The sequence below is a fragment of the Phyllostomus hastatus genome, unplaced genomic scaffold (genome assembly GCF_019186645.2).
Source record: "Phyllostomus hastatus isolate PE091 unplaced genomic scaffold, TTU_PhHast_1.1 phas_contig_40, whole genome shotgun sequence".
NCBI lineage: Eukaryota > Metazoa > Chordata > Mammalia > Chiroptera > Phyllostomidae > Phyllostomus > Phyllostomus hastatus.
Window position 1 is genome coordinate 27,207,102 of NW_025333872.1, and position 26,611 is coordinate 27,233,712.

The 26,611-nt window shown below is 33.1% G+C and overlaps 1 protein-coding gene across 9 annotated transcripts in view; it reads left to right on the top strand.

The window, feature by feature from the left end:
* FAM135A (family with sequence similarity 135 member A) overlaps window positions 1-25,887 on the top strand; it is a 91,596-nt gene extending 65,709 nt beyond the window's left edge. For 5 of the 9 annotated variants that reach the window (XM_045843033.1, XM_045843034.1, XM_045843035.1 and 2 more), the window contains 8 exons: window positions 49-2,398; window positions 3,821-3,981; window positions 6,241-6,332; window positions 6,846-6,943; window positions 9,093-9,244; window positions 11,019-11,129; window positions 21,049-21,162; window positions 24,461-25,887. In XM_045843033.1, coding sequence (XP_045698989.1) covers window positions 49-2,398; window positions 3,821-3,981; window positions 6,241-6,332; window positions 6,846-6,943; window positions 9,093-9,244; window positions 11,019-11,129; window positions 21,049-21,162; window positions 24,461-24,666 — 3,284 coding nt within the window. In that variant the 3' untranslated portion in view covers window positions 24,667-25,887. The remainder of the gene's footprint in view (window positions 1-48; window positions 2,399-3,820; window positions 3,982-6,240; window positions 6,333-6,845; window positions 6,944-9,092; window positions 9,245-11,018; window positions 11,130-21,048; window positions 21,163-24,460) is intronic. The other 4 variants (XM_045843040.1, XM_045843039.1, XM_045843041.1 and 1 more) reach the window with 3 other exon arrangements.
* Window positions 25,888-26,611: the final 724 nt, after the last annotated feature.

Sequence of the window (26,611 nt, forward strand, 5' to 3'; positions counted from 1 at the left end):
TTCTCACACCTTGTTTTAAACCTGAATCTTTTTTTCTTTGGATAAAAGACTTAGATGCACCCTGGATGGGAGTTCAGAATCTTCAGAGATCAGAGTCCACTAGAATGGATAAATATGACACTGAAGAAAGATCCATAACTGGACCTTCTAGCCCAGAGGTGAAAGTCAGACCTGCTGGTGCCTCCAATTTTTGCTATACAGAAGGTGAAAAGCAGCTAACAAAATCTCTAAAAGGAAAGAATGAAGAATCAAATAAATGCAAGGTTAAGGTCACTAAGCTCATGAAAACAATGAAACCTGAAAATACAAAAAAAATAATAAAACAGAACTCTAAGGATTCTGTGGTTTTAGTAGGCTACAAATGTTTGAAAAGTACAGCATCAAGTGATCTGTTTACATGCTTTGAAGGCAGTCCTTCACATAGTCAGAAGGAAGGTCTGGATCCCACAGTATGTGGATATAATTTTGACCTAAAGACCTACATCAGACAGACAAGTGAAAATGAAGCTAGCTATTTGCCAACAAATAGAACTGAACAAAAGTCTCCAGATATTGAAAACATGCAACCAGACCTTTTTGATCCTTTGAACTCTGGCCACCTAAATCTTTGTGCAAATTTGTCCATTTCAGGTAAACTTGATATCTCCCAGGACGATAATGAAATTACGCCAGTGGAATTCAATGTGGCAACCAGAAGTTCATCAGATGATTGTCATGATCATCAAGCAATTCCATCTTCAGGAGTTAGAACAATTAAAATAAATCCCTGCAATAAAGATTGTTTCAGTGGAGATAAAACTGTTAAAATAGAACCTTGGGCAGAGCTTCAGCAAGATGAAATACTTGTGGATAGTTTACAACTGCCTAACTCTGAGTACTTAGAATCTAACTGTAAATCTAAATCTAAAGACATAACGCTTGAAAAGGAGGCTTTGCAGGAAGCAAACTGTCATTCTGTTGGAGAATCATTAGCTAAGTTAAGAAGTAATCAGCCTGTTTCTTATACAAAAGAATATCATGTTGTAGTAAGTGGAGATACAATTAAGTTACCAGATATTAATGCTACATATGCCTCATCTAGATTTTCAGATTCAGGTGTTGAAAGTGAACCAAGTTCTTTTGCAACACATCCAAACCCTGATGTAGTGTTTGAAATTGTGCAAGGGCAGGGTCCTTACAATAATGAAAGATTATTTCCTCAGCTTTTGATGAAACCTGACTATAATATAAAATTTTCATTAGGAAGTCATTGTACTGAAAGTACAAGTGCTTTAAGTGAAATACAGTCATCTTTGACGTCCATAAACTCTCTACCTTCTGATGACGAATTGTCACCTGATGAAAATTCTAAGAAATCTGTTGTACCTGAATGCCATTTAAGTGATAGCAAAACTGTATTAAATCTAGGAACAATTGATTTGCCAAAATGTGATGCCAGTAAAAAGTCAAGTATTGTTTTACAACAGCAGAGTGTCATATTTTCAGGGCATTTGGACAATGAAACAATAGCAATAGATTTCTTAAATCCAAGCACTAAAGACCCTTTACAAATTGTTTTTTCAGATGAAGATACTTCCAGTGATGTGAACAGTAGTTGCAGCTCCAAACCTAACTTGGACACTGTGTGTAAAGACTCCCAAAGTCCGGATAAATCTAGTAACTCTGCAGGGACAGCAGTAACATTAAATTCAAATCTGGTTTGTTTAGATGCCCCTTGTGTTGTTTCAGATTCCATTTATACTAATACAGAAGTTAGTGAAGATAGAACTGTGAAAAGAAAAAATAGTGATGCATTAGATCTCAAACAAGTAAATTCAGAAGCCCCTACAGTTAAAAGTGAAGCTCATCTGGGTACAAGTGACCCTTTTTCAACCAGTCCTGATATGGTAAAACAAGGGCTTGTGGAAGATTATTTTGGCTCTCAAAGCAGTACGGATATTTCTGACACATGTGCTCTTAGCTGTGACAATTCAGTTAGCCCTCAGAAGGAAACTCCTGAAAAAGGAATTAGTAGTCTTCAGCAGGAACAGGGTAAAAAGGATGAGGAGGAAGAGCAGGATCAACAGATGGTTCAAAATGGGTATTATGAAGAAACAGATTATTCAGCTTTGGATGGAACAGTAAATGCTTACTACACAAACAGAGATGCACTAGAAGAAGAAAGACTTATAAAATCTGAAAAATTAAACAATGAATTTCTGAGGGATGGTATTAATATGCCTGCTGTCTGTACTTCTGGTTGTCTGTCCTTCCCATCTGCACCACAAGAGTCTCCTTGTAGTGTTAAGTATTCTAAAAGTAAATTTGATGCCATTACCAAGCAGCCAAGCAGCACTTCTTACAACTTCACTTCATCAGTTTCCTGGTATGAAAATTCACCAAAACCTCAAATACAAGCGTAAGTAATGGAGCACAAAAACACATACTACTAAATATATAGAGAGAAACATTTTTATATTACATTTTATATTTATGCTATAAATATATATATATAAATACATAAAATTATCTGGTTTCTGTAATACAAAAAGTACTTTGATTAATTAACTCATTATACAGTTTTAGTGAATTCATGCAGTTTGACAGACCTGTAGTTCCCTGTATGATTCTCCTGTTCTATAGGCTAGACGTTCCTGATATAAATTTTCCATTGGTAGTTTTATGTTAAAAGTATGGAATAATTGCAGTTAAAATCTTTTTTTGATTAGTACCTATTTGTCTGCATTAATTCCCAGACAAAAGTGAGGTTTTACAAGTGCATCCAGCAAATAAAAGCAATATTAGATAGTGAATAAGAGGTTAGAAGAAGCTTTTTAAACTTACCAGACCCAGATTGCCTCAGCTAAGTCAGTGGTTTCCAGAATTGAGATTTCATTAAAAAAAAAATGCAGAAGATTTTGACGATGACATAGGTTTACTAGCCTGGTATTTGTGTTCAAAATATTCTACTTCTTTGTTCTGGATAGAGTTATAATCCCTGAAGTCAGAGTTCTTGGCATGTCTTCAGTAGATTTTTAAAATTCCCAAATTATTCTGATTATACACATAATTGAAATCCATAGTGCCTAAAGCTAGTGAAACCAGATAGCTGATAACAGCCTATTAGAGAATTATAGTTCGTGAGTCATTAATGAAAAAAATTGTCCATATGTCTTCACCTAGTATATTCTGCTGTTTAGTGTTTATCAGTTTTTTTGAGTTTTACTTTTATCAGTCCAAATGATATAATGTTAAAAATAACTTTTGATGTTTGCAATCCCCAAGTTCATCAGTAACTCATTCCAGATGAATATATGTTATCAGTTATATATATCAATTAGAATGGTTCTGCCCCTTAATGCTATTTTTAGAGAAAAATACAAATAATCTACTAAATACTGTAACTACTATTCTCACTGTCTCACTTTGTAAACAGCTCTCTCCCTTATTTTAATGTAAGATTAAAAAGGAGTAAAGAGGATAGGATTTAATTACAGATGATGCATCAGATCATCATCTTTCCAATACTCCTTCCAGCTTTTCTGTGCATTTAATATAAAATTTTGTAAAAAGCATTAATTCCACTTCTCCTATTTTCTTAAATCAAGTTTAGAAGAATATTTTAAGTAATTTTAGATTTAAAATAGTAGTTGTATTTGATGAGAATATGTACTGAAAATAGTAAGGAAAATTACTCTGATTTCTGAGAGTAATTTAGATGATCCCACATATTTTGAGTATTTTAAAAACAAATAATTTCTGGGTTTCCTCTTTCTGCAATTCCATGAATTCAGCAGATTGCCTTTTTGGTTCTAAAAACTGAATGCAATATTTGCTTCAGCTTCCTTCAGGCAAAAGAAGAATTAAAGCAACTTAAACTCCCTGGATTCATGTACAGTGATGTTCCTCTCCTGGCATCCTCAGCCCCCTATTTTAGCATGGAAGAAGAAGATGGTTCTGAAGATGGAGTACATCTCATCGTCTGTGTACATGGTTTAGATGGTATGAAACATCGATTGATGTAACCCATAGCAATTACATTTTCTTTTCCTAATAGGTCTCATTTCATTTTATTTAATCTTTGGACTAAAAAAAGACTTTTAAATTGAATAAATTAATTGCATCTTAAATATATTCCAAAGCAGGAATTATGCTTAATTGTGCTACATATAATATTAGATTTCTTTTTAAGTACATTTTACGTAAAACTGACATCCATGCGCCAATATTTTATTTATTTTAACTTTGGATTTTTCTGTTTTCTCTCTTACTGTGTGTTTTGTTTTGTTTTAAAGATTTAGTTAATTAATTAATTAATTAATTTTGTTTATTTAGAGGGGAAAAGGGGGAGAGAAACAGCAGCGTGTGATTGTCTCTCACATGCCCCCAACTGGGGACCCCTGGCCCTCAACCCAGGCACCTGCCCGGAGTGGGAATTGAACCTGTGACCTGTGGTTCATAGGCCAGCACTCAGTCCACTGAGCCATATCAGTCAGTGCACTCTTACTGTGTTCTTTTCTTTCTAGCTGTTAGTTACTTCATGGCAATCATTTTGTCTCCCTTTGATAGTCTTCCTAGTTTCTGCTTAGTTTGATGCTTTAAATCCAAAGGTACCTCAGGGCTAGAAAAGTCAATACTTTAAAATTAAAATTAAAGGTTCACTAATTAATTAGGGGTTAAATTAACCTTCTAAATAACCTGACTTTGGTGCTATGGTGTTGTGATAGCTATTTTGATTACTCAACAGACTTTTTCTTGATTAGGAATTATATTAGAAGATGCCAGATATCTCTAGACTAGCAGAGTATTGCTATCATGTTATTCTGTAAGAACAAATTGACAAGATTTTATAGATTATAAAAATACTAAATAGGTCTGAAATAGTAAATTCTCATGAAATTGGAGATTTTCTCAAAAAAAAAAAAGACAGAACCCTCTCTCAAGAAATGAAATAGCTCTAATAGTAACCTCTTCCATCCTAGTAATGAAATTTTCAAAGAATTAGCCCCCAAAGAAAATGTCATGGTCCAATAGAATCTCTGGCAAATTCTTCTTTGCAATTTTGAAGACAATATTATCTCTGTGTTATATAAATTTATAGCAGAATAATAGAAAAAGATTATGGAATGTAGCTTATTTTGTTTCTTAAAGTTAACCTAACCTTGTTACCAAATCTGAAAAAAGACATCACACCCATAACCCCCCAAAAGAGTAGGTCAATACTGCTAATAAAATTGTAGCAGTATCACAGAAAAATAATTAATGAATTTTTAAAATATCCGAAAAAACCTCTAACAAATAGGCTTTAATTCCCAGAATGCAAATATAAATATATATAAAGAAATTTATTAATAAAACATACTATATCAGCAAATCAAGGAACTATTGATAAAATTGATTATCAATTCCCAATTAGGACAACTAAGCACCAAACTAGCCCTAGATCATTAATGTGATTGAACATTTACATTTCCAGCTAGTGAGAAACATACTCAGTAGTGAAACACTAGAGGTGTTCCTTTTAAAATCAGGAATGAAAGTTATCTCTGTCAGGGCATGAAATACCTAAAAGGTTATATATATATAATAGATCCACATAGATATATGAAGATTTTATATATATATATATATAGATCCACATAGATATATGAAGGGTAAAAATTCAGCAATTGAAAATGACATATTTATTCCTAAGTAAACCAAAGGAATTAGCTAAACTACTAATTTTTAAAGATAATTTTTATATTTATATATTGTCTACATTATAAAAGCTTTATATAATATCTGTAATAAGTATTTTCTATTTCTAGATATCTTTTAAGTTAGTTAAAATAAACTATCCTAGATTATTTAAATGGACTTTTATTTCCATTCATCCATACCAGTACCACCAAGTGAAAGCCAACAGATTAAGTCCAAACCTAAAATGCATTCAAGGTTTGTGATTATCTAGTTTAGAGTAGTGATGGTAATGAGTACTTCAGTCAGTCCTTCACAGTTACTATAGCCAGCAGTCACTAGTGGGTGCTGACAGAGCACTACACAGAGTAATACACTGTTAGGCAGGAAAGTGAAAAACATCGATGTGACCAGAACCTAAAGAAAAAACTGTTGAAAGGTATTGTCTGGCTAATGGAAATCAGCTTTGAAATAAAAATTGATGACTCTGTTTTGCAGTGCACTGTCTCTTCACAACTGGCATGATCATACCTTTTACTTTATCTTCTCTTTCAGACATTTTTAATTTTTTTTATTTTCTAGGTAATAGTGCAGATCTGCGATTAGTAAAAACTTATATTGAACTTGGACTGCCTGGGGGAAGAATTGATTTTCTTATGTCTGAGAGAAATCAGGTACAGTATCACAATATTTTTAGTGTAAGCAAATAATTTTATACTAGTTTCTACATAAGTACTTGCTTACTACAAAATGCCTGTTAGTAGTAGAAATAATTTTTTGAAATAATTTTTATAATTTCTGTAAAATTTAACATTAATGCATATCCCCAGTAAGTAAAAATATTTTACAGTTCTATTTATGAGCTCTTCACATACGCAGATTTTCTAGAATTTCACATTTCTATGCAAATGTTTTATTAATTAAATTATTATAAATAACGTTAAATTCTGATAGTGGGCTAAACAGTTGAGGAGCAAACAATTAACTAAAGTGTTATTTAAAATATTAAACCTTTTTTCTCCTAGAAATTCACTTTTTCTCATTTTGTTACAGTTAATACTGTATTCACCAAAAAAACTGGTCTTAACCATATTTTCAGTACCTACATTAAAAATAATGTTTATATTCAAGTTTTTATGTGATTATACATACACAGTATATGATATGTCTGTTTTGCTTTTGTTTAGAATGATACTTTTGCTGATTTTGATAGCATGACTGATCGCCTTCTGGATGAGATAATACAGTATATTCAGATATATAGTCTAACAGTCTCAAAAATAAGGTAACTTCTATAATATTCACTATTTTTATACCTCTATGAATTACAGAAAAATTAAACAGAATTTGTGATAGTTTTGTTGTCCTATTCTAAATATAGGAAACCACAACTCAAATTAACTTAAAGAGAAAAGAAAAAATTAAAAGATTTTAAGGAAAGACCCAATTTTATATGATTCTGTTTACATGAATTGTCCAAAATTAGCAAATTTATAGAGAAGGTTAGTGATTGCTTAGAGCTGGAGGAGATGGAAGAGAGGGAGGTGAGAGCTACAGGTGACATGGTTACTTTTTGAGGTGGTGAAATGTTATAAAATTTCTTGAAGTAATGGCACATCTCTGTGAATATACCAAAAACCATTGAATTGTACACTTTAAATGGCTGAATTATATGGTATGTGAATTATATCTTAGAAAAAACTGTTACCAAAAGAAAGGTTTTAGGGAGAGATATATATATATATATATATATATATATATATATATATATATATACACACACACACACACACACACACACATATAACATATATATACATACACACACACACACACGTAAAACAATAGAAATATTCTCAAAATTTTGTGACTCTACTTTGTGGGTTAGTTTTCCACAAGCAAGAGATGATGATCAAACCAGCATGTCTCATTATTTCATTAGATATTGTGGATATATATGGGAGAAAAAATAGTTGTTTCTTCTAGTCCATTAGGAATTAAATAAAAAGTCAAAACTAGTCTTCCTTCTTCAAAAAGATGAAACAGATTACCTTCATATTCCAACTAGGTTAGAGGAAGAAGCTGGCTCTGAATACTATAAACTTTTGTGGAGTTTGTTTCTAGTTTGAAGTATGCAGTAGAGACTAAGAAAAGAGATAAATGAATTTCTATTTGAAGTCTTTTTTACAAAAACACAAGCATTTCTGTTAAAATATGGGAAGAGATATAAGTATGTTTGGGGGAAGGAGAAATTATTTTCTTGTTCTAATGCTCTTTATGGATATTAAAATACTTTTTATTTACTAAATTTTCTACAGGGATCTTATTTTTTTATTCATTTATTTTATGATGAGAAAATAATATATTTTAATTTTTTCATTCATCCACAGAAGTCCCTCTTTCAGATTAGATTGTCAGTTATAATCACCCATTATCCAAGAGCCTGATCTGGTTGATTAAAAGACTATTAATTACCATCAGAGCTCTCACCCCACAGCTTTAGGAACATCAATTTGGGAGGGGAGTTTGTTCTGAACTTCTCACTAGTTATTTGTGTAACTCAGTGTTTAGACAGCTTTCATTGTTAATTGTCCCCAGGGATTCATATATTATCTGTTATAAAATAATGCTAAGGAAGCAGGCTCTTTTGATTTAAATATTCCTTAATAAAGGTGAAGTGCTTTAAAATGATTAGTTTTCTTTTTGGTATGATCTTAGACTTACAGTAGGAAAATATACATGTTTTCCTTGTGCCTTGACAGTACTTAGTCAGAGAACTTGCATACTGTTAAGTGTGGACCAGAGAATAAAAGAAACAGGTGTACAGTTTCTTATAAGTCATCCTTTATAGGTACAAATTCATTGTTTTTGTTTTAAATCATTATTTAACTAAGTAATTGTATGTATGCCCAAGGAGGCAAATTTATCATCTAGTCAACACATTCTTTTAAAATATGTATTTCTAAGCAATTACAGACTATAAAATTTTCTATATAATATCTTGTTTCCATAGAGAATGGGTGTCAAACTCATTTTCATCAGGGGCCACATCAGCCTTGCAGTTGTGTTCAAAGGGCCAAATGTGATTTTAGGACTGTATAAATATAACTACTCCTTAACAGTTAAGCGAGAGCTTGACACTGTTGCCAGGTAGAGAAACAAAGTGGAGGGCAGGATTCAGCCCAGGGGCCTTGTGTTTGCCACCTGTGCCATAGGGTAAGCATTTAAATTACATAATAGGAGCTTCCTACTATGTCCACATTTTTTCCTTCAAAATGTAAGTTATCTCATTTCAAAGTATCAAACCGTAATTTTAAAATGTATTAGAAATTTTTAAATTCTTAGTATTTCACATCTATGTATAGTGATATCACCTTGATATTTGTTTTCAAAACTAATGCTATGGGAGAAATGTCATTTTTTTTCTCTTAAAGCTTTATTGGACATTCGTTGGGCAATTTAATAATCCGTTCAGTGCTTACAAGGCCAAGGTTTAAATATTACCTCAACAAACTTCATACCTTTCTATCTCTTTCTGGACCTCACCTTGGTACACTCTACAATAGCAGTGCTCTTGTTAATACAGGTAAAAAAAGTTTTATTGTTCAGTATAAAAAATATGGCATGGGAAGAAAATTGAAGTCACATTTAATTTTTTTGCATTTATTTAGAACCAGTTTGTCACATACTTGGAATGTCATGAAACAAAAGATAAAGTTATTTTCTGTTTTGTCATACACATTAAAATAAGCTAAGCCATTTCAGAAAATGAATGTTATAGTGAAGTGATATTTGTAAAAAGTCATTAGAGCAGTTTTTTCATTACTGTAAATATTTTCAGTAAATATTTACCTTATAAATAGGCTATTCTGTTTTTGCATTAGTTGAGCAGATAACAAATACATATCAATATTTAATATATTGTAGCATTATAACATTTTATATAAAATGTTAACTCTGATTTTGGTTTGAGAACAAAGGAATGTTATGAGAAAATAAGTCCTAAAATTATTTAAAAATTTAAAATGAGAGTTAAGAACCCATTTGAATTAGAATAAATATTCACACTAATAATGATCTCATTCTATTTGCCTTTTTGTTTTGTTTTGTTTTCCCTTAGATTTTTTTTTTAATTTTTTTATAGTTTACTCAATCAATTCCCATTGAGGGGATAAATTAGATTTCACTCCGGTGTTTTTTTTTGTTTTTTTTTCTATTGAGCCTTAAAACTTATTTTTAAGCCCTGGCTGGCATAGCTCAATGGATTGAGCTCAGGCTGCGAACCAAAGTGTCGCAGCTTCGATTCCCAGTCCGGGTACGTACCTGGGTTGCGGGCCATGACCCCCAGCAACCGCACATTGATGTTTCTCTCTCTCTCTCTCTCTATCTCCCTCCCTTCCCTCTCTAAAAATAAATAAATAAAAATTAAAAACAAAACAACTTATTTTTATTTTCTCCTTCACTTTTTTTATTGACCAAAAAAACAAACCATTTCCCTTTGTATCTCATTTCATATGATGGTATTCAAAATATAACTAGTTCTAGATTTTCTATAGTTTGAAAAAGAGAACATGAGAAAAATGAAACCCATAAAAAATATAGAACCCAATATAAATAAGATGCAGTACTTTGAATTTCCTTTTTCACTAAATTTTCCCCCAGATAAGCTTACAATAATCTGATGTAATCAGTTAAAGGGTTTTTTTTCTTCTTCTCTCTTCTCTTCTGTAATAATGAAGCATCAAAAGTAAAAGTTACTATTCCACAATCTTGAAAACCAGTTCCAGAGTGATTAGGGTTACACATAAAGAGAGATATATTTACGTATGAGTAACTGATAATATAATGAAATACAATTAAATATAAAAGTTAAATTATATTTGGCAATTACTAGGAAACACTAACCAATTTCTTATTCTAAGAGTTGGTCCTTATACAGTTAGTCTACCATAACTTAACTGTAATTATATATAGTTTAAAGACTGAGTGCTTAGGCATTTAATTCTACTACTGTGTTTGGAGTGTCATCTCCCTCAGCTTCTTTGTAATTTGAACAAATATATCTAAAGGTACAAATTTCCTAGATTTGTTCTTCATAGACTATTATCTATTTTATTTCTTATTGAGAAGGAAATAGCAAGTCCTCTTTCAGCCATCATTAACCCATAGTTAACTTATATGTGTACATATATATTTATATTTGTTACCACAAAATGGAAATATTTTATAAATATATTGGCCAACAAAATGCTAATTTGCAGGGTGTCTTTTTGAAATAAAATATATATGAAAATTAATAACCTTGGCATATGTTAGCATATATTTCAAGTTATGCTCACATATTATTTATAACTCTCTAGGTCTGTGGTTTATGCAGAAATGGAAAAAGTCAGGTTCTCTTTTGCAGTTGACATGTCGAGATCATTCAGATCCTCGCCAAACTTTCTTATACAAGCTTAGTAATAAAGCAGGTAAGTATACAGTACTGTTTTCAAAACATTCACTTGCAAGTCTTTTTTAAAATAAACCTTTAGCAAATAAATTATCAATATGTCTTTATGATGATTAAAAAGCATTAATGACCATGATTTCTCAGTAATGAAATTACAAACTCACAATTAAAACCAAGCAATTGATAGTATGGTTTAATTTTTTCACATGACTGTATTTATCTTTTAAGAGCTGCACAGTTTTTTTGAAATTATCCTAAAATTTTTAGCATTCATAATTCATACCAGTTATGTTAGTCAGTATTTGAACTAGGCCTCTGCATATCTTAGTCCTCTTGTCCTTCTAGCTGCCCGTACCCCAGTCTTCAGTCTTTGTTGTAAACTGATACTGTTCTGATTTCCTATTCTAAGGCTATCAAGCATTTCTGGAAAATGTCAGTAACTAAACTATTAATAGTCCATTCTTCTTCACACTCTCAACTTTGATGAGTCTTGTTATTCATCTCTTATTAACCAATTATTAAATATATTCCCCATCTTGCAAATATTTTCTAAGTTTTTACAGTTTGAAGTTCCCAACTATTTCTTTGCCATTCTCACACTATAAATGACCTTAGCATATCTCCATGACTCATCCTCACCCTAATGTCTTCTTCCCAGAATACTATTTCCACTTTGAAATTTTCACTTGAGGGGAACAGACAGTCCTCATCTTTATCTTCTTCAAAGAATATTATCTTCTCTTCCTTGTGAAAGTGAAGGCATAACGGAAACCTGGATATTACCCTACACCACTCCCATCTCCTCACTCCTCTTTGTAGTGGCGAGTTTGGCAAACTTTTTCTCTAAAGTGCCAGACAGTATATATTTTGGCTTTGTGGGCCATAAGATCTCTGTTGCAATTACTCAGCAATACCATTATAGCACACAAATAGCCATAGACAATACATAAATTAATGAAAACACCCTCCTTCTTAAAATAACTTTTCTCCCTTCAATTCTGTAACATCAGCCTCTCCTGGTTTTCTTTCATCTTGGCTTTCTGCTTCCTACACAGGCTTTCTTTTCTTTCCTTTCCCCTTAAACTTAAGAGTTTTCTTTGTTCTCCAGTCTCAATCATCTGCTCTTCTCACTCTACATTCTTCTTTGATAACATCATTTCATATCCATCTTCACCATTGGTAACTCATAGATATGTATCTCTAAAAGCTCAGTCCTCTGTGCTGTGTTCGAAGACCTACATATCCAGCTGCCTATTGAATAGATGTGGTTATGTCTCATGGGTGCCTCAGATGTTTTCAGACACCTCTTCTTTCCACTCAGATTTAATTATCTGTATCCCACAAATACAGGAATGGCACCATCATCTACCCTGCCAGAAACTTAGAAGTTGTTCCAGACTCCTCTTTCACTCTACCCCGACATCTATGGAGTTATCAAGCCCTGAAACATTCAACTTTCTTAGTAGCTAATGGAGACTTCTCTTTCTTTTCTTTACCACCACTCTAGTTCATCCTTGATCACTTTTTACTTAGATTATTGCTATGGCCTCCAAATTGGTTACCATCACTCCTGCATGCCCCTTTCTCTCCCATCTCACTTCCTCATAAGATGAAATGATCTTCTAAAAATGAAATCAGACCATATTGCCCCTGTTTAAAAATCTTTCATGGCATCTTACATCTTTTAGGATATAACTTTTAATGTTTATAGTCTGTGGCTTGGTGTATCAGATCCTTTATAATCTGGTCTCTGTGACTTTTTTACTTGCTTCATATCCTATTCTTCTCACATACACATCCTTTGCTTTAGTTATACCACACATTTTATGCTTTTTTGCATTCATGCATGCTTTTGCCACCACTAGTCCTCATGATGTGTTTACCTGTCTTTTTAGAACTAATTATCTTTATCTTCTAAAGTTAAACTCAAGCACCACCTACTATCAAAAGTTTTCCTTGATGTCCTATCTGATTTAATATTCCTATGCTCTCAGAGTACCTAATATATACCTTTATATACCAAATCTTATATCTCCAGGACTGACTTCATGAATTTCATTCCTCATTTGTCTGGTAGACATCTCTACTTACATATCAAACTAAATATGTAAGCTGCCTCTTTTTTCATCCTTTTTAAAATGGTACTCTGTCCTCTAAATTAACTTGGTTTGAAACACTTCAGTGGCATCTTTGATTGATCCTACTTCTTTGTGATCCACATCCCAAAATTGGTAATATTATCTTTGCATTCATATTAACATTATATTATATATGAACCTTTTATCACATCCACTATAGTTTATCTCAATTGAGTCATTTTTATCTATCTTACCCTTCTTTTCTTAAATCTGATTTGTTGTGACAACCCTTTCCCACCCCCCATATACACACTTAATATTTACTATCGTTCTTCCTAGTAAGTGTTCAGTGTAAATCCATTGAACCAGTGAGTGATCTTTTAAACATTATTTTTGGTACCAAAAGCAGGTTAAATATTGCATGGTAAGCTGAAAATCAAACCCATATATTTGATGACTGATAGTTCCAAGTCTGAAATAACTTGACCTTATAAACTTAAGCCCTGGCCTTTTAAATCTTTTATCTTCATTTCTATCAACCATGTCTTCCATCCTGCTCTTCAAACATTCGATATGAACACTGGGCAGAGTTAGTAATTGAATATAGCTACTTCACTTCAGTCCTGTTTTATCCTTTTCAAGATTCTACCTTAGATGTTGTTATTAATATGATAAAGAAATCTGGAAATGGCTATTTCATGTATGGTCTGTTACTAGAATCAGTGAAAGAAAGGTTTTTTTGTAAGTCAGTTTTTATGATCTTGTTTGTAAAGGTACAAAGCAACAACTGCTACTTAGAGTGCACAGAAATATATACTTGATTAATAAAACTATAAGTTATTCCTACAAAATCAAATACAGTGTACAGGTTTCACATGAGAAAAACTTATGGACACTAACTAAAGCCATGTGTATAGCTGTGGAGTTTGTACCACTGCTCCTGATGGGTTAAGAAATACAGGAAAGACAAAACTGAATATAAATGTTCCCCAAGGTGTATTTATATTTCATTTGACAAAGTAAAACTTAATTAGCAGTAGTAATAAAGAGCAATAGTAGAAAATAAAAACATAAAAGAAAGAATAACTATAAAATTTTACTACAAAAATTCTGTAATCTGTGACATTCCTCATCCAGATTTTGTATTATTGTTTATAGTTATTAATAGATGTGAATAGGTCTTTTGCTCTTGAGTTATTTTTTTAAATAAATGTTTTCAAATGTTTCTTTTTATTTAAAGATTTTTATTTATTTTATTTTTAGAGAGAGCAGAAGGGAGGGAGAAAGAGAGAAAGAGAAACATCAAATGGTTGCCTCTCCCATGCCCCACAACCCAGGCATGTGCACTGACAGGGAATAGAACCATCAACCATTCGGTTTGCAAGCTGTCACTCAATTCACTGAGCCACACCAGCCAGGGCCACTTGAGTTATTTCTTAAGGAATAGTTAAAACTTTTGCTTACAAGTTTGTAATTTATTATTTGCCTTATAATGTGTGGCAAGACTCTCACCTCCCCTCTGATTGTACCAGCCTAACTTAACAAACAGTGAAACTTTGGAGGCATATGCAGATAGTATTTCTAGTTGAAATGACTAGGCTACTTAGTCTAAATAAGCTTCAGTTTCTAAAAAACTAAAAATAAAAAAGCCATCCCTGGCTGGTGTAGCTCAGTGGATTGAGCATGGGCCTACAAACCAAAGCGGCACTGGTTGATCCCAGTCAGGACACAGGCCTGTGTTGCAGGCCATGTCCCCAGTTGCAGGCCATGTCCCCAGGAGCAAGTCTATCTTGAGCTATGTCTCCCCTCACCCTTTTTTGTTATCTAGAACAGCAGACCCCAACCTTTTTGGCACCAGGGGCTAGTTTCATAGAAGATGATTTTTCCAGGGACGAGGGACAGAGTGGGTGTGGGGAATGGTTTGGGGATGATTCAAGCACATTACATTTATTGTGCTCTTTATTATTATTACATTGTAATATATAATGAAATAATTATACAGCACACCAACATGCTAGGGTTAGTATGTGAACTTACCAAAACTGTGTCTGAGACAAGTGTGCAGAGCGCAAAAGAGGCATAGACGGGAGTGGTAAATAAAATAATTGGCAGCCCACACACAGACTAAAATAAGTGTTGGAATCAGACTTAAAGCCTGCCATGAGATGCAATTGTACAATTTTAGTACATCAACTCTTTTGCCACTATAAAACCTGCTACCAGATGCAGCTTAATTATCACTTGCCCCTCACTGGTAGGGTTTTCATATGAGCCAGCAAAGCAATTGATTTATTGTGTTCTCTGTGTAGTCAAACTTCTCTGCTAATGATAATCGTGTTTGTAACCGCTGCCCAGCACTAGCATCACCACCTCAGCTCCACCTCAGATCACAGGCATTAGATTCTCATTAGGAGTGTGTAACCTAGATCCCTTGCATGCGCAGCTTAGGGTTCATGCTCCTATGAGAATCTAACACTGCCACTGATCTGACAGGAGGCAAAGCTCAGGCAGCAATTCGAGCAACAGGAAATGGCTATAAATACAGATGAAGCTTCCCTCCCTTGCTGGCCTGTTGCTCACCTCCTGCTGTGTGCAGACCAGTATCCTCTGGTCTAGAAAATTACTTTATTCACAATGTAGAAGTATATGGGGTCACATCAGAAACATAAATAGGAAAGCATAGAGCAATGTTTACTTAACCATTTTATGTAACTGATACACTATACAGGTGTTTTTAAGCAATCAAAAGCCCTAGTGATTTCTCCTTTATGTTTTCACTTTGTGGAAGGTACAAAGTCTTGGGTGCCCTAGTCCAGTTATTGCTTCTGTTTCCTCTGGATGACTGATTTCCTCTTCTTTAGGGAAAAGCTAAAATAACCTGTCTGGCCTTGGCGAAGTCAGTTGGTGGGATCCTCACCCTGTGCACAGAAAGGTTGCAGGTTCAATTCATGGTCAGAGCACACACCTAGGTTGCAGGTTCATTCTCGGTTGGGGTGCGTACAAGAAGGCAACTGATGATTTTTTCTCTCTCTTTCTCCCCCTTTCTTTCTCTCTACAATCAATGAATGTTTCCTCAGGCAAGAATTAAAACAATAATAATAAAATAAAACAACCTGTCTAAAGCAAAATTTAGTCCACTAACTTCTTTTGTTTTTTTTATTTAAGCAAGCCTCCCCTGTGGGTGTTTCTTTTGAAAAGTCTTTTCCTCTGCAACATATCATTAGTTAATAGCTTTCCTCAGTTGAAAACTATTCATTATTTTAAAATTAAGGAAACTTTTAAAAGCCTAAAATAAGTTATTTGATCTCTAAAACAATTGAGAAATTTTTTTATATAAAAATAATTTTAAGTGTGAATTCCCTTTTTTGTTTTGTGGACACAGTAGATCTGAAAGAGCTAAAGAAATACTCATTTTAAGAGGAAATTGTCTTTTTTGATTAAGGCATTACAATTACAAACATTTATTAAATTTTTATAGCAACTTTTGACCAAAAACCTATAGCATTCTATGAATTGCTGATAGACTATATAGTTCACATAGCATACTAGCATCTCAGGATTGTATACCAAGGGAAAGAAAGAAAAAGAAAGAACTAGAGCAATGTGGAAGGTAAAAAGTATATTATATATAGATTAGGTGACATCAGTAGTAAAGTAGTCAAGATTATATAGAAGGATCATGGGCACTTCCACATTCCATAATGAGGGCTCAAATATAGCCAAATAAGAAACTCTTCATGTCGAACTTCCAAAACATATCCTATTTTAAGATCTTCCAAAAAATATCTGCTTAGATTCTTTTTACCAGTGGTTGAATTTCTGCTGTGCTACTGTGGCACTAGATAATCTTTTCTTCCAGTAGACAGCACAGGTGTTTAATTATAGGTATCACTTGATTTGTAAATAACATTTGTATTTTGTTTCTGAAAATGGGGAAAATCAGCATCAGCTAACATTATTTTAGGAAGTAAATTCTTTCTAATAATAGTATTTAAAATAAATGAGTAAAAATAAGAATAGTTTAATATTGCTTAGAATATGTCCATTTTAAAAGAACAGAGTTTTCTCAGCACTATTCACATTCTGGGTTTGATAATTCCTTGTTGTCAGGGGTTTGTCCTGTGCATTGTAGGATATTTAGCAGCATCCCTGGCCTCTACCCACAAAATGCCAGTAGCACACTCACCACCCTTACAACCCCCAAACCACAGTTGTGAGAACAAAAATGTCTCCAAATTTGCTAAATGTCCCTTAGTGTGCAAAACCACCAGTGCTTTAGCCAGCTTTGAAAAGTAAAGCTAAAATGAACCGATAGAAATTGCTTTAAAACATTAAAATTTCAGGGGAAAAAAGTGAGTCACCAAAAGTATCAGGAAGACTATCAAAATAAAGATTTCAGACATTTTTATTAGCTGGACTTCCACACAGATGAATTACTTCCGTAATTCCCATTGAGACTCTGGGCCCACCATGTTTCACTTTGTGTTTCTACCCTCTCAGGCCAATACTGCTAGACAGGGAATTGAAACCAAAAGATTCAAAAAGAGTCAACAGACTATTTAACTAACTTGGCTCTTGGATCATATAAAAATCAAACTCTATGCAGAAATACAGTATTAGTATTAATTTATTGGAAAACTTATTAAAATTGATCGATTACTAAATATAAAATGCATTTTAAAGTACAGTACTATCTTAGAAATCACATTTCAAAATATGACAATATAGTATATTTATATCAGTAGTAGGGTCTTTGATTTTATTTTATTTCATTGTCATGGAATCTGAGAGCTAAAGGTAGTGTTTTGCATACTGATAAGAATGATATGTACAAAAGGGAAAATTGATGAAGCAAGAGAGGTATGAGACAACTAACTACAAGAGCCAAGGCCTTAAATAAACAGAAGGGGTTGGGACCTAGCATATAAGTTTGAGGGCTGGCCTGAGGTGGGAGCATGAATAGTTTATCAGAAGGAGCACGAGTGAAGGCAAAACATGAAAGTACAGGTATGGTGTAGATGGGTTTATGTTAAGATGGGAGTATGTGGAAGTTCTCTTCCTATTCTTCATTCTCAGTGAAATAGGAAGCAAGGTCGTTAGGGAAGAGTGAAGAGGGTATAGAAGATGCTGGCAGTTTGAGGAAAACTCATCATTTAGGAAAGTACAAAAGTGAATGTTGTTGAGCAAAGCTCTTAGTTAAAAGAGGCTAATTAGGCTGTTAATATGGCTAGTTTCATGTAGCTTGGGATAAAATTTCACTAACAGCATTATACTTAGATTCAAAAGAAGTGCCGTATTGAAAAAACTCAAAAGTGAAGATGATGTACAGTAGGACAGTTGTTTTCACATTTTTGCCTTATTTAACCCTTAAAAGAATTTTGAAAAATATATCCCCCTTGTATAATCTTAGGGACACCTAAAAACAGTTTCTATAATTTTAAATAGTTGCAAAGGATATAGTACCTGGCATATCAGGTAATATGTGTTTATTATAATTATCTTCATAAAAATATGTAGACTTAATTCATTCAATTAGAGTTACAGATTTAGCTCATTTAATGCAATTTATGGAAAATGTGTCCCATAAAATTTGATTGGTAAAGCCAATTCTTATTGTAAATCAGTCAGATCAAACTTAACTTTCTGTCAGAAAAAGTTAGATTTCACCCATGGTTTGCTTGGTTCCCAGAGACTTTTATATCCCAGGGCTATATATCATAATAAGATTTGAAATAGATTGGAGGAATGCCTTTTTTTTATACAGTGGGAGAAGGACAAGCCTTTTATAGAAAAGTATTCATATGGAAGTTGGACTCCAGAAATCAATTTTCTTAACGCTATACAAGGTCTGTCCAGAAAGCGTTCAGCCATTGTTAATATAATGAGAACATTTTGTGCGACATTCATGTAACCTGGCAGCCAAGGAAAGTGGATTGGAATGTGCATGCATGAACAATGATGAATTCACTGTACTAGTCAGTGGGGGAGGTAGACACCATTGAGTGAGCATGTGTACTGTGTGACCATCACATTCAAAATGGCTGAGGGAGTAGAGCCATGAATCTGCATCAAATTTTGTGTTAAGCTTGAACATTCCTACTGTGGAAACTATTTGGATGTTTTAGAAGGCCATAGCTATGGGCAACTGGTGATGGGCAACTTCATCACAATAATACTCCTGCTCATACATCGTGTGTCTTGCAGAGTTTTTTGGCGAAACATCAAATCACCCAGGTGACTTAGCCTCCCCACAGCCCAGATTTGGCACCCTGTGACTTCTGTCTTTCCTCAAAACTAAATCACCTTTGAAAGGGAAGAGATTTCAGACTGTTGATGAAATTCAGGATAATACAACAGGGCAGCTGATGGAGATCAGGAGAACTGTGTGAGGTCCCAGGGTGCCTGCTTTGAAGGAGCCTGAGGCATCATGGTCCTATGTACAGTGTTTCTTGTATCTTGTATCTTCTTCAGGAAATGTCTCTATTTTTCATATTACATGGCTAGAGAACTTCTGGGCAGACCTTATACATGCCTGTCCACACTGCAGAGAGTCTTAAATTACCCCTGGGGTAAATGTGTACCAATTTGAAAACCTCTGCTCTAAGGATACATAGATTATTTCCAAAGCAGGACTGATGCAGATGAAGACACTGCTATCAAATGAAACCAAAGTAGAATGAATTTGTCTCATGAAGTGTAAGAATGAAGGGGAAAAATTGATTTTTCCTAATATCTTTCTGAAATAGCATTTTAAATATGAATGTGTAATTGAATTTCTGTTGTAGACATTTGATTATATATATCCCTAGAATTTTATATACTCAAATTGCCTCAAAGTAGTATCTTCTCATTGGGAAAAAGGAAAGATAACCTTATATTTGGCATGAAGGGTATATGCTGGCTGTGTGAGAGTCTGCAGTCTTCTCATTATTAGGATCTTTAAGTTCCAAAGGAGAAAGGGAGCTTCTATAAAGCCTTCCTGCATTCTAGATGCACAGTTGTTTCCATAGTTAGTCTGTAAGACTAAATTTCAGTGGGCAAAAAATTTCAAAATTTTACTCTAGAAATTCCAGAAATAAAATTCCATGCACTATACACCCCCGCTGTAATCATATTGCCATTATTAATTTGCATCTTAGTAACCACATAAAATTTTTATTTTTTATTTACTAGCCTGAGACAAATAGTAAAACTAGACAGAACATTACCAGTACTAATGTGGTTAAAATGTGGTTTCAGTACTGAAGTTAATTAAAGTATTCTAAAATCACAAGCCTTAAATTCACCTAGTTTAATAAAACAAATAAAGGGACCTGACAAAAGGCTATGGATGGATTATGAAGCTCAGTATTACTGAGAAAGTCAAATCTTGTATCTTCTCGACATCATACTTAAATAAGGAAAAAAATATGAATAATATTAGGCAAGAGTCAAATGAAAATTTAAAGTAGTAAAAAAGTCAGCTTTAAATGAGTTCATATAGGCTATTTTATTTGTTTTTGAAGGAAGAATGTAATCTTCTATCTTGGGGAAATATTCCTTAATTATTGAGGAATATCATTTGGAAAGTAAGAATGTCATGAAATAATCTCATTTCTCCCCTACCCCCATACCACCACACACCACACACAATCCTTGCTTTCACTCAGGGCAAACACTCATTTCTCATATCAGCACATAAACTGAAGGAAGGGTGTGGATAATATATATAGGAATTTGGATAAGGAATTCATCATGTATTTTAAAAGAAGCCACAAACAGTGCTACTGAGGAAATATACTTTTTTGGTCACTTAATATAATTACTAAGTTCTAAATGTGATTAATTGTTGCATTATAATTCAGTATTTTCTTTTCACAGGGCTTCATTATTTCAAAAATGTTGTGCTAGTGGGATCTCTACAGGATCGCTACGTTCCTTATCACTCTGCCCGCATTGAAATGTGTAAAACAGCTTTAAAGGACAAACAGTCAGGTAACAAAGTAAATTAAAAGTATTTCAAAGAGTTGTATCTACACATGAGCTTTTTCCCAGATTTTTTTTGTAGTTTTTTTCTTCTTCCTCTCATCCTGTTTTCTTTTACTTCTTTTTTCACACACTGATATTAACAGCTATCCTTCCTTTCCTCCTGCCACATCAGATGTTTTTGCCAGTGAACCAGTAGTTGTTCTTATGAAATAGTTCTTTCATCTAATTACTAATGCGTCTCCATTTTGCTGCCTCAAAAGCTATTTGTACTTTTGATTTCCTCCAGATAGTAGGACTGGTGATTGTGCATGTTCATCTGTACCTCACTTTTAGTCAGATAGCAGCAAGGAGTTGAGTCACTTTACTGATAGTGACTGATGAAGAATTTACTTATTTATCTTATGCTATTTTTGAATAACAAAAAAAAATTTAAACCATAGCTATTTGGAGCCAGAAGGAAACTTGGGTTCTGTTTGCTCATTTTGTAACTGAGGGTCATAGATGCTAAGTGACTTATCCAAAGTCAGGTGGTTAATTATAGGCTTAGGATAAGAACCTGGATGTCTTACCTACCAATATTATCTCAGTTCCCCTTTTGGAATAAGGCTGATTTTAAGCTAATTCTTAACCCTTTGCTTTTACATTGTAACAGTGAACAGATCCTTTAGGCAGGGACTCTCTGTATTAGAATTGCCTAGCATGGTACTGGCACATAGTAAGTATTCATTTAACAAAGATTTTTTTAGCATTTTGTGATATCAGAATAATATTTGTTGTTGTTGTTGTTATTGTTTTTACCTCTGTTCTAGCAAGAGTCCACTTAGGGAAAAATTCAGAAGAAGTTAACCTTCAGACGGGTCACTAAAACTCGATAAATGTCCTTTATTTTAACAGTGGCATTCTATGTCACTAGGGTGTGGGAAAAATCTAATATACAGAGACTTAAGTTTCCTACGTAAAAATATTTTTTAAATAGCATGGAATCAGAAATCCAACTTGACTTTCAGTGAAAACTAAGAGAAGAGTTTTTTTAATGAATCTATGTGATATTAATCTTCTCTTAAATACCTCTCTCTTCTTTATCCAATTGTACTCCGTATACTATTACCTCATCATCATCCCTCAGGGCTACATCTCCTTCTCCTCTAAAATTTAATACCTTCCTCCCTAAAATTTACAGGTTCCTTGGCTATGTGTTAGAACTCATCTATGAGGGGGGACCAAAAAAAAGTGGAATTATCTTCTAGAGGGCAGGCCTCTTGTAGTACATACAGACTTCCACTGCTAGGTGAGTGTGTCTATGAATCCATCTGTATCAGTGTAACAGCTGGTAGTGTTGTGAGAGGCTGCATTTGGCTTAAAGACTCTTTCATAGCATTCGCCCATTTCATGATGGGTGATTTACGAGCACACCTGCCCACACTGCACAGAGTGTTGAGCAGTTTTTGACCAAAAAATGGCATGACCCCCATGCCCCACCCCCACCCACGATTCACCAAATCTCACCCCCAGTGACTTATTTTGTTTCCCCAAATGAAAAAGTCCTCAAAGGGAAATGTTTTGCCTATGTGGAAGAGGTAAAACAAAAAACAGCAGACGTACTAAAAGGCATCAAAAGTCAACAATTTCAATAACTGTTTTGAGCAGTGGGAAAAACATTTCAATAAGTGTATTGCATCAAATGGAGAATAGCCACCCACTTTGAAGGTGGCTAAAGTTTAAACATGTTAGAATAAACACACAATTTTATATAAATAAAATCTGGGTTTTTTTGGGTCCCCCCTCATGTCAGTAATATAGTAAAATGCATAAGCATTAAAAACTGCTCTATCCCTCATAGGTAGTTTGTGCTTTTATATGTGTGTGTATCTAACCTTGATCTTTTATGCTTAGCATAATCTCAATAAGTCCATTATAAGAATTAACCAAAGCCCTAGCTGGTGTGGCTTAGTGGTTGAGTGCCAGCCTGCGAATCAAAGGGTCCCCAGTTCAATTCCCAGTCTAGGGCATATGCCTGGGTTGTAGGTCAGGTCTCCAGTAGGGGGCACATGAAAGACAACCACACACATTGATGTTTTTCTCCTCTCCCTTTCTCCCTTCTCCTCTCTAAAAAAATAAGTAAATAAAATCTTCAAAAAAAAAAAAAAAGAATTAACCAAAAAGAGGGAGAAAGAAGCACAACTTGGAATTAAAAGCAGAACCAAGCATGAATAAACCTTCAGAGCAAAAAAAGGATTCTCTTTGATCTTTGAGCTAAACTCACATTGTTCTTCTGACTAGGGTTTTGCCATTCTTCTCAAAATACAGAGGTGGGCAATAGTAGGTTTACAGTTGTAAGTACACAAAACAGTTTATTCTTGCCTTATTACTTAATAATTATTGTATTATTATTATTATTAACCTACTTTCTCACCCTGTATTGTGGTAATATGTGGGAATATGTTGACTGCCATGGAAACTTGATGTATTGTGGACTAAAGTTTAAAAATTTGCCTTATCAAAATGTGTCAGCATGGCTACCTTTTCATAATGGTTTCACAAGTCATAAGTGACTTAATGTTGAAGAAAATCATTTGCTGTGTTATATTCAGTGCTTTGAATTAAAAATGTCAAATTGATGAGAATAATGTATAATAAATTTGTTGTTTTTACTTAGCTAGATAAAAAATGGAATCATATTTTCTCCAAAATGGTCTCAAAAATGTTAGCCAAAGAAAAATAAAACCTTTTAAAATAACTTTTTCTGCTTTTTTTTTTTAGTTGAATTTATTTATTGAGGTGACATTGGTTAACAAAACCATACAGGTTTCAAATGTACAATTTATTCAACAACATAATTTAACAAACAAATAGAAACAATATAGATAGATAGAACAGACAGCTGTCAAAAGGGATGGGTGCTGGGGGACTAGGTGAAAAAAGGTGAAAGGATTAAACATATGTATACGCACACACAGGGTTTGGCTGAAGTAACACCTGCTTGAGTGTGGTTGGTAAGGTAAATAATAAGGGTGTAATAATTTATAGTTTTATTTTGAACATTTCTCCTAAAATGTCATATGGTATGCTTGAGTATGATATTGTTGTATTACCAAATTACATGCTTATGATTTTGTAATGAAAGATTTTATAATAAAAAGGGGACGTTATGTGTGCTGGACCCTTACTATGACACAGACACGGACAACTTTTTCTACTTTAAATAAAAATAATGTAACTAAATTTTATAAATTATATAAAAGTTGGTGTAGAGTTTTTTCAGTTAATCATGTAAGCTAATTTTACTTTTTCTCTTCTTCCATAGGACAGATCTATTCAGAAATGATCCACAATTTGCTTCGCCCAGTTCTACGAAGCAAGGACTGTAATTTGGTTCGATATAATGTCATCAATGCATTGCCCAACACAGCTGATTCACTCATTGGGAGAGCTGCACATATAGCTGTTCTTGATTCAGAAATATTTTTAGAGAAATTCTTTCTGGTGGCTGCCCTCAAATATTTTCAATAGGATAAAAACATTGTTAAGAAACAATTACCTCATTCAACAATGATTCAAATAATGTATTATATTAAATTATAGATGCTGATAAGTTCTAAGAAATATTTATACCTTTTTATATGGAAAATGATTTATATCATCCATGTTTAGAGCTTTTTAAACATAACTTTACTTTTTAGGTAATGTGGCTGTGCAATATTTTTTTAATTTTATCTTTTTACTTTTCTATTACTTTTTCATATATTTTGCTACATAAGTATTTCAGTGAAACTTTAAGCCCATTGTATGTCTGATTGTTTATTATTGGCTTTCCACAATCTTATGTCAGACACATCATACTAGAGGCCATTATTGCTAGAATAGCATGGGACTTTGAATTTTTTAGTATTGGAATATATTTAGTTGATTATAAATTTTACTTTTAACATTTTACTATGTTTTAACTGGAAATAAAATTATGGCTGCTAAAATATATTTTTTGAAATCAACTCTTCAGCCCTGCCAAATGAGATAGTTCATATATGACAATGTTATAAAAATTTTCTATAAAAAATTATTAATGCAATTCAACATATGTCATGCCTACTAAAATATATTTTCTACTGGTGATTTCAACATTGTTTCTCACATTGAGTTTTACTACTGGAACTTTTCATGTTCATGTCAGAAGCATCTAGAGATTTTTGAATGTTTGAATGCCCTCTGCCTTGATTTAGTTGGAATTTTGTTAAATCTGGTAATGTTGCTTGAACTTTCTGACTACATTTCTTTAACTTTTTTTCATGAACTTCCTTATTTGTACATAGTAATTAAAGGTTGAAATTTATGAAATACTTTTATGAATTTAGATAATTTTTAAATATTGTTAAAATTTGTTGGACTAAACAGTAATGTAAGTAAAATAATTCATGTTAAAAATGGAACAAAAAATTAACTTTACATGTTTGGTGATACAGATGCATATGTTTTTAATACATGGAGATGTTAAGTCTTTTGACTTTACTAAAGGTGCTGAATAGCATTAAATTCTCTATTTTCCTTTACTGTTTTACTTGTGAAAATCATAATGCACTAAGGGTGAATAGGTCTATTTGCATTCACCGGTTGTGATTGGACACAAGGTTTTTGTAAGTATGTATTGTATAATTTATGCATGTTTAATTTTAGCATTGTGTTATTGCCTCTGGTGTTAATAAATGAACAAATGACTATCTAGAGGAACAGCTAAAATACTTGCTTATTTTCAGAACACTAGAGGTATGTTTTTATTTATAATTGGATAGACTATATTAATTATAGACCAGCATGATTGTATAACTTAAAGCCTTGTAAAGTATTTTTATAATTTACATCTTGCATATATTAGTTAAAAGGTATTTTGATGCTCACCATAAATCTTTACTTTTTTAAATACTTGAACATTTAATGAAAAGACTAAGCAATAATGTACCAAGTGCATTATAACTGGAAGATGTAAATATATGCATTATCCACCACATGTTTTTGCCACACACATTTTTTTATCTTCACATAACTTGACCTTGAATTTGAAATGTGCTTATTCTAAGTTTGCATAATCTCATTCAGGTTTATCAAAGGATTTATTCTTACTCATGATCATATAATTGAATTTAAGTATAAATTGCTCTTATGATTATAGTTGGTTGATTGGTAGTTGATTGTTTTTAATAGTTTTAAAAGCACATCCATGATCATGGTTTAAAATCTAACAAACTTTACTACTGGTTTACCAGGGAAACTAGCATATGCTATTCACTTCCAAATTCAGATTGCAGGGATGGGATGGGGAAATGATTATCTAAAACAATGTAAGTGTCTCTTAGATAATGAAGCATATGAAAGTATATACCAGTAAGGATCTTGGTTAAAAGCTAAAAAAATGATAAATTTAAGAAGAAAAATGATTCAGTGGAAGAATATTAGACAGCTCTCA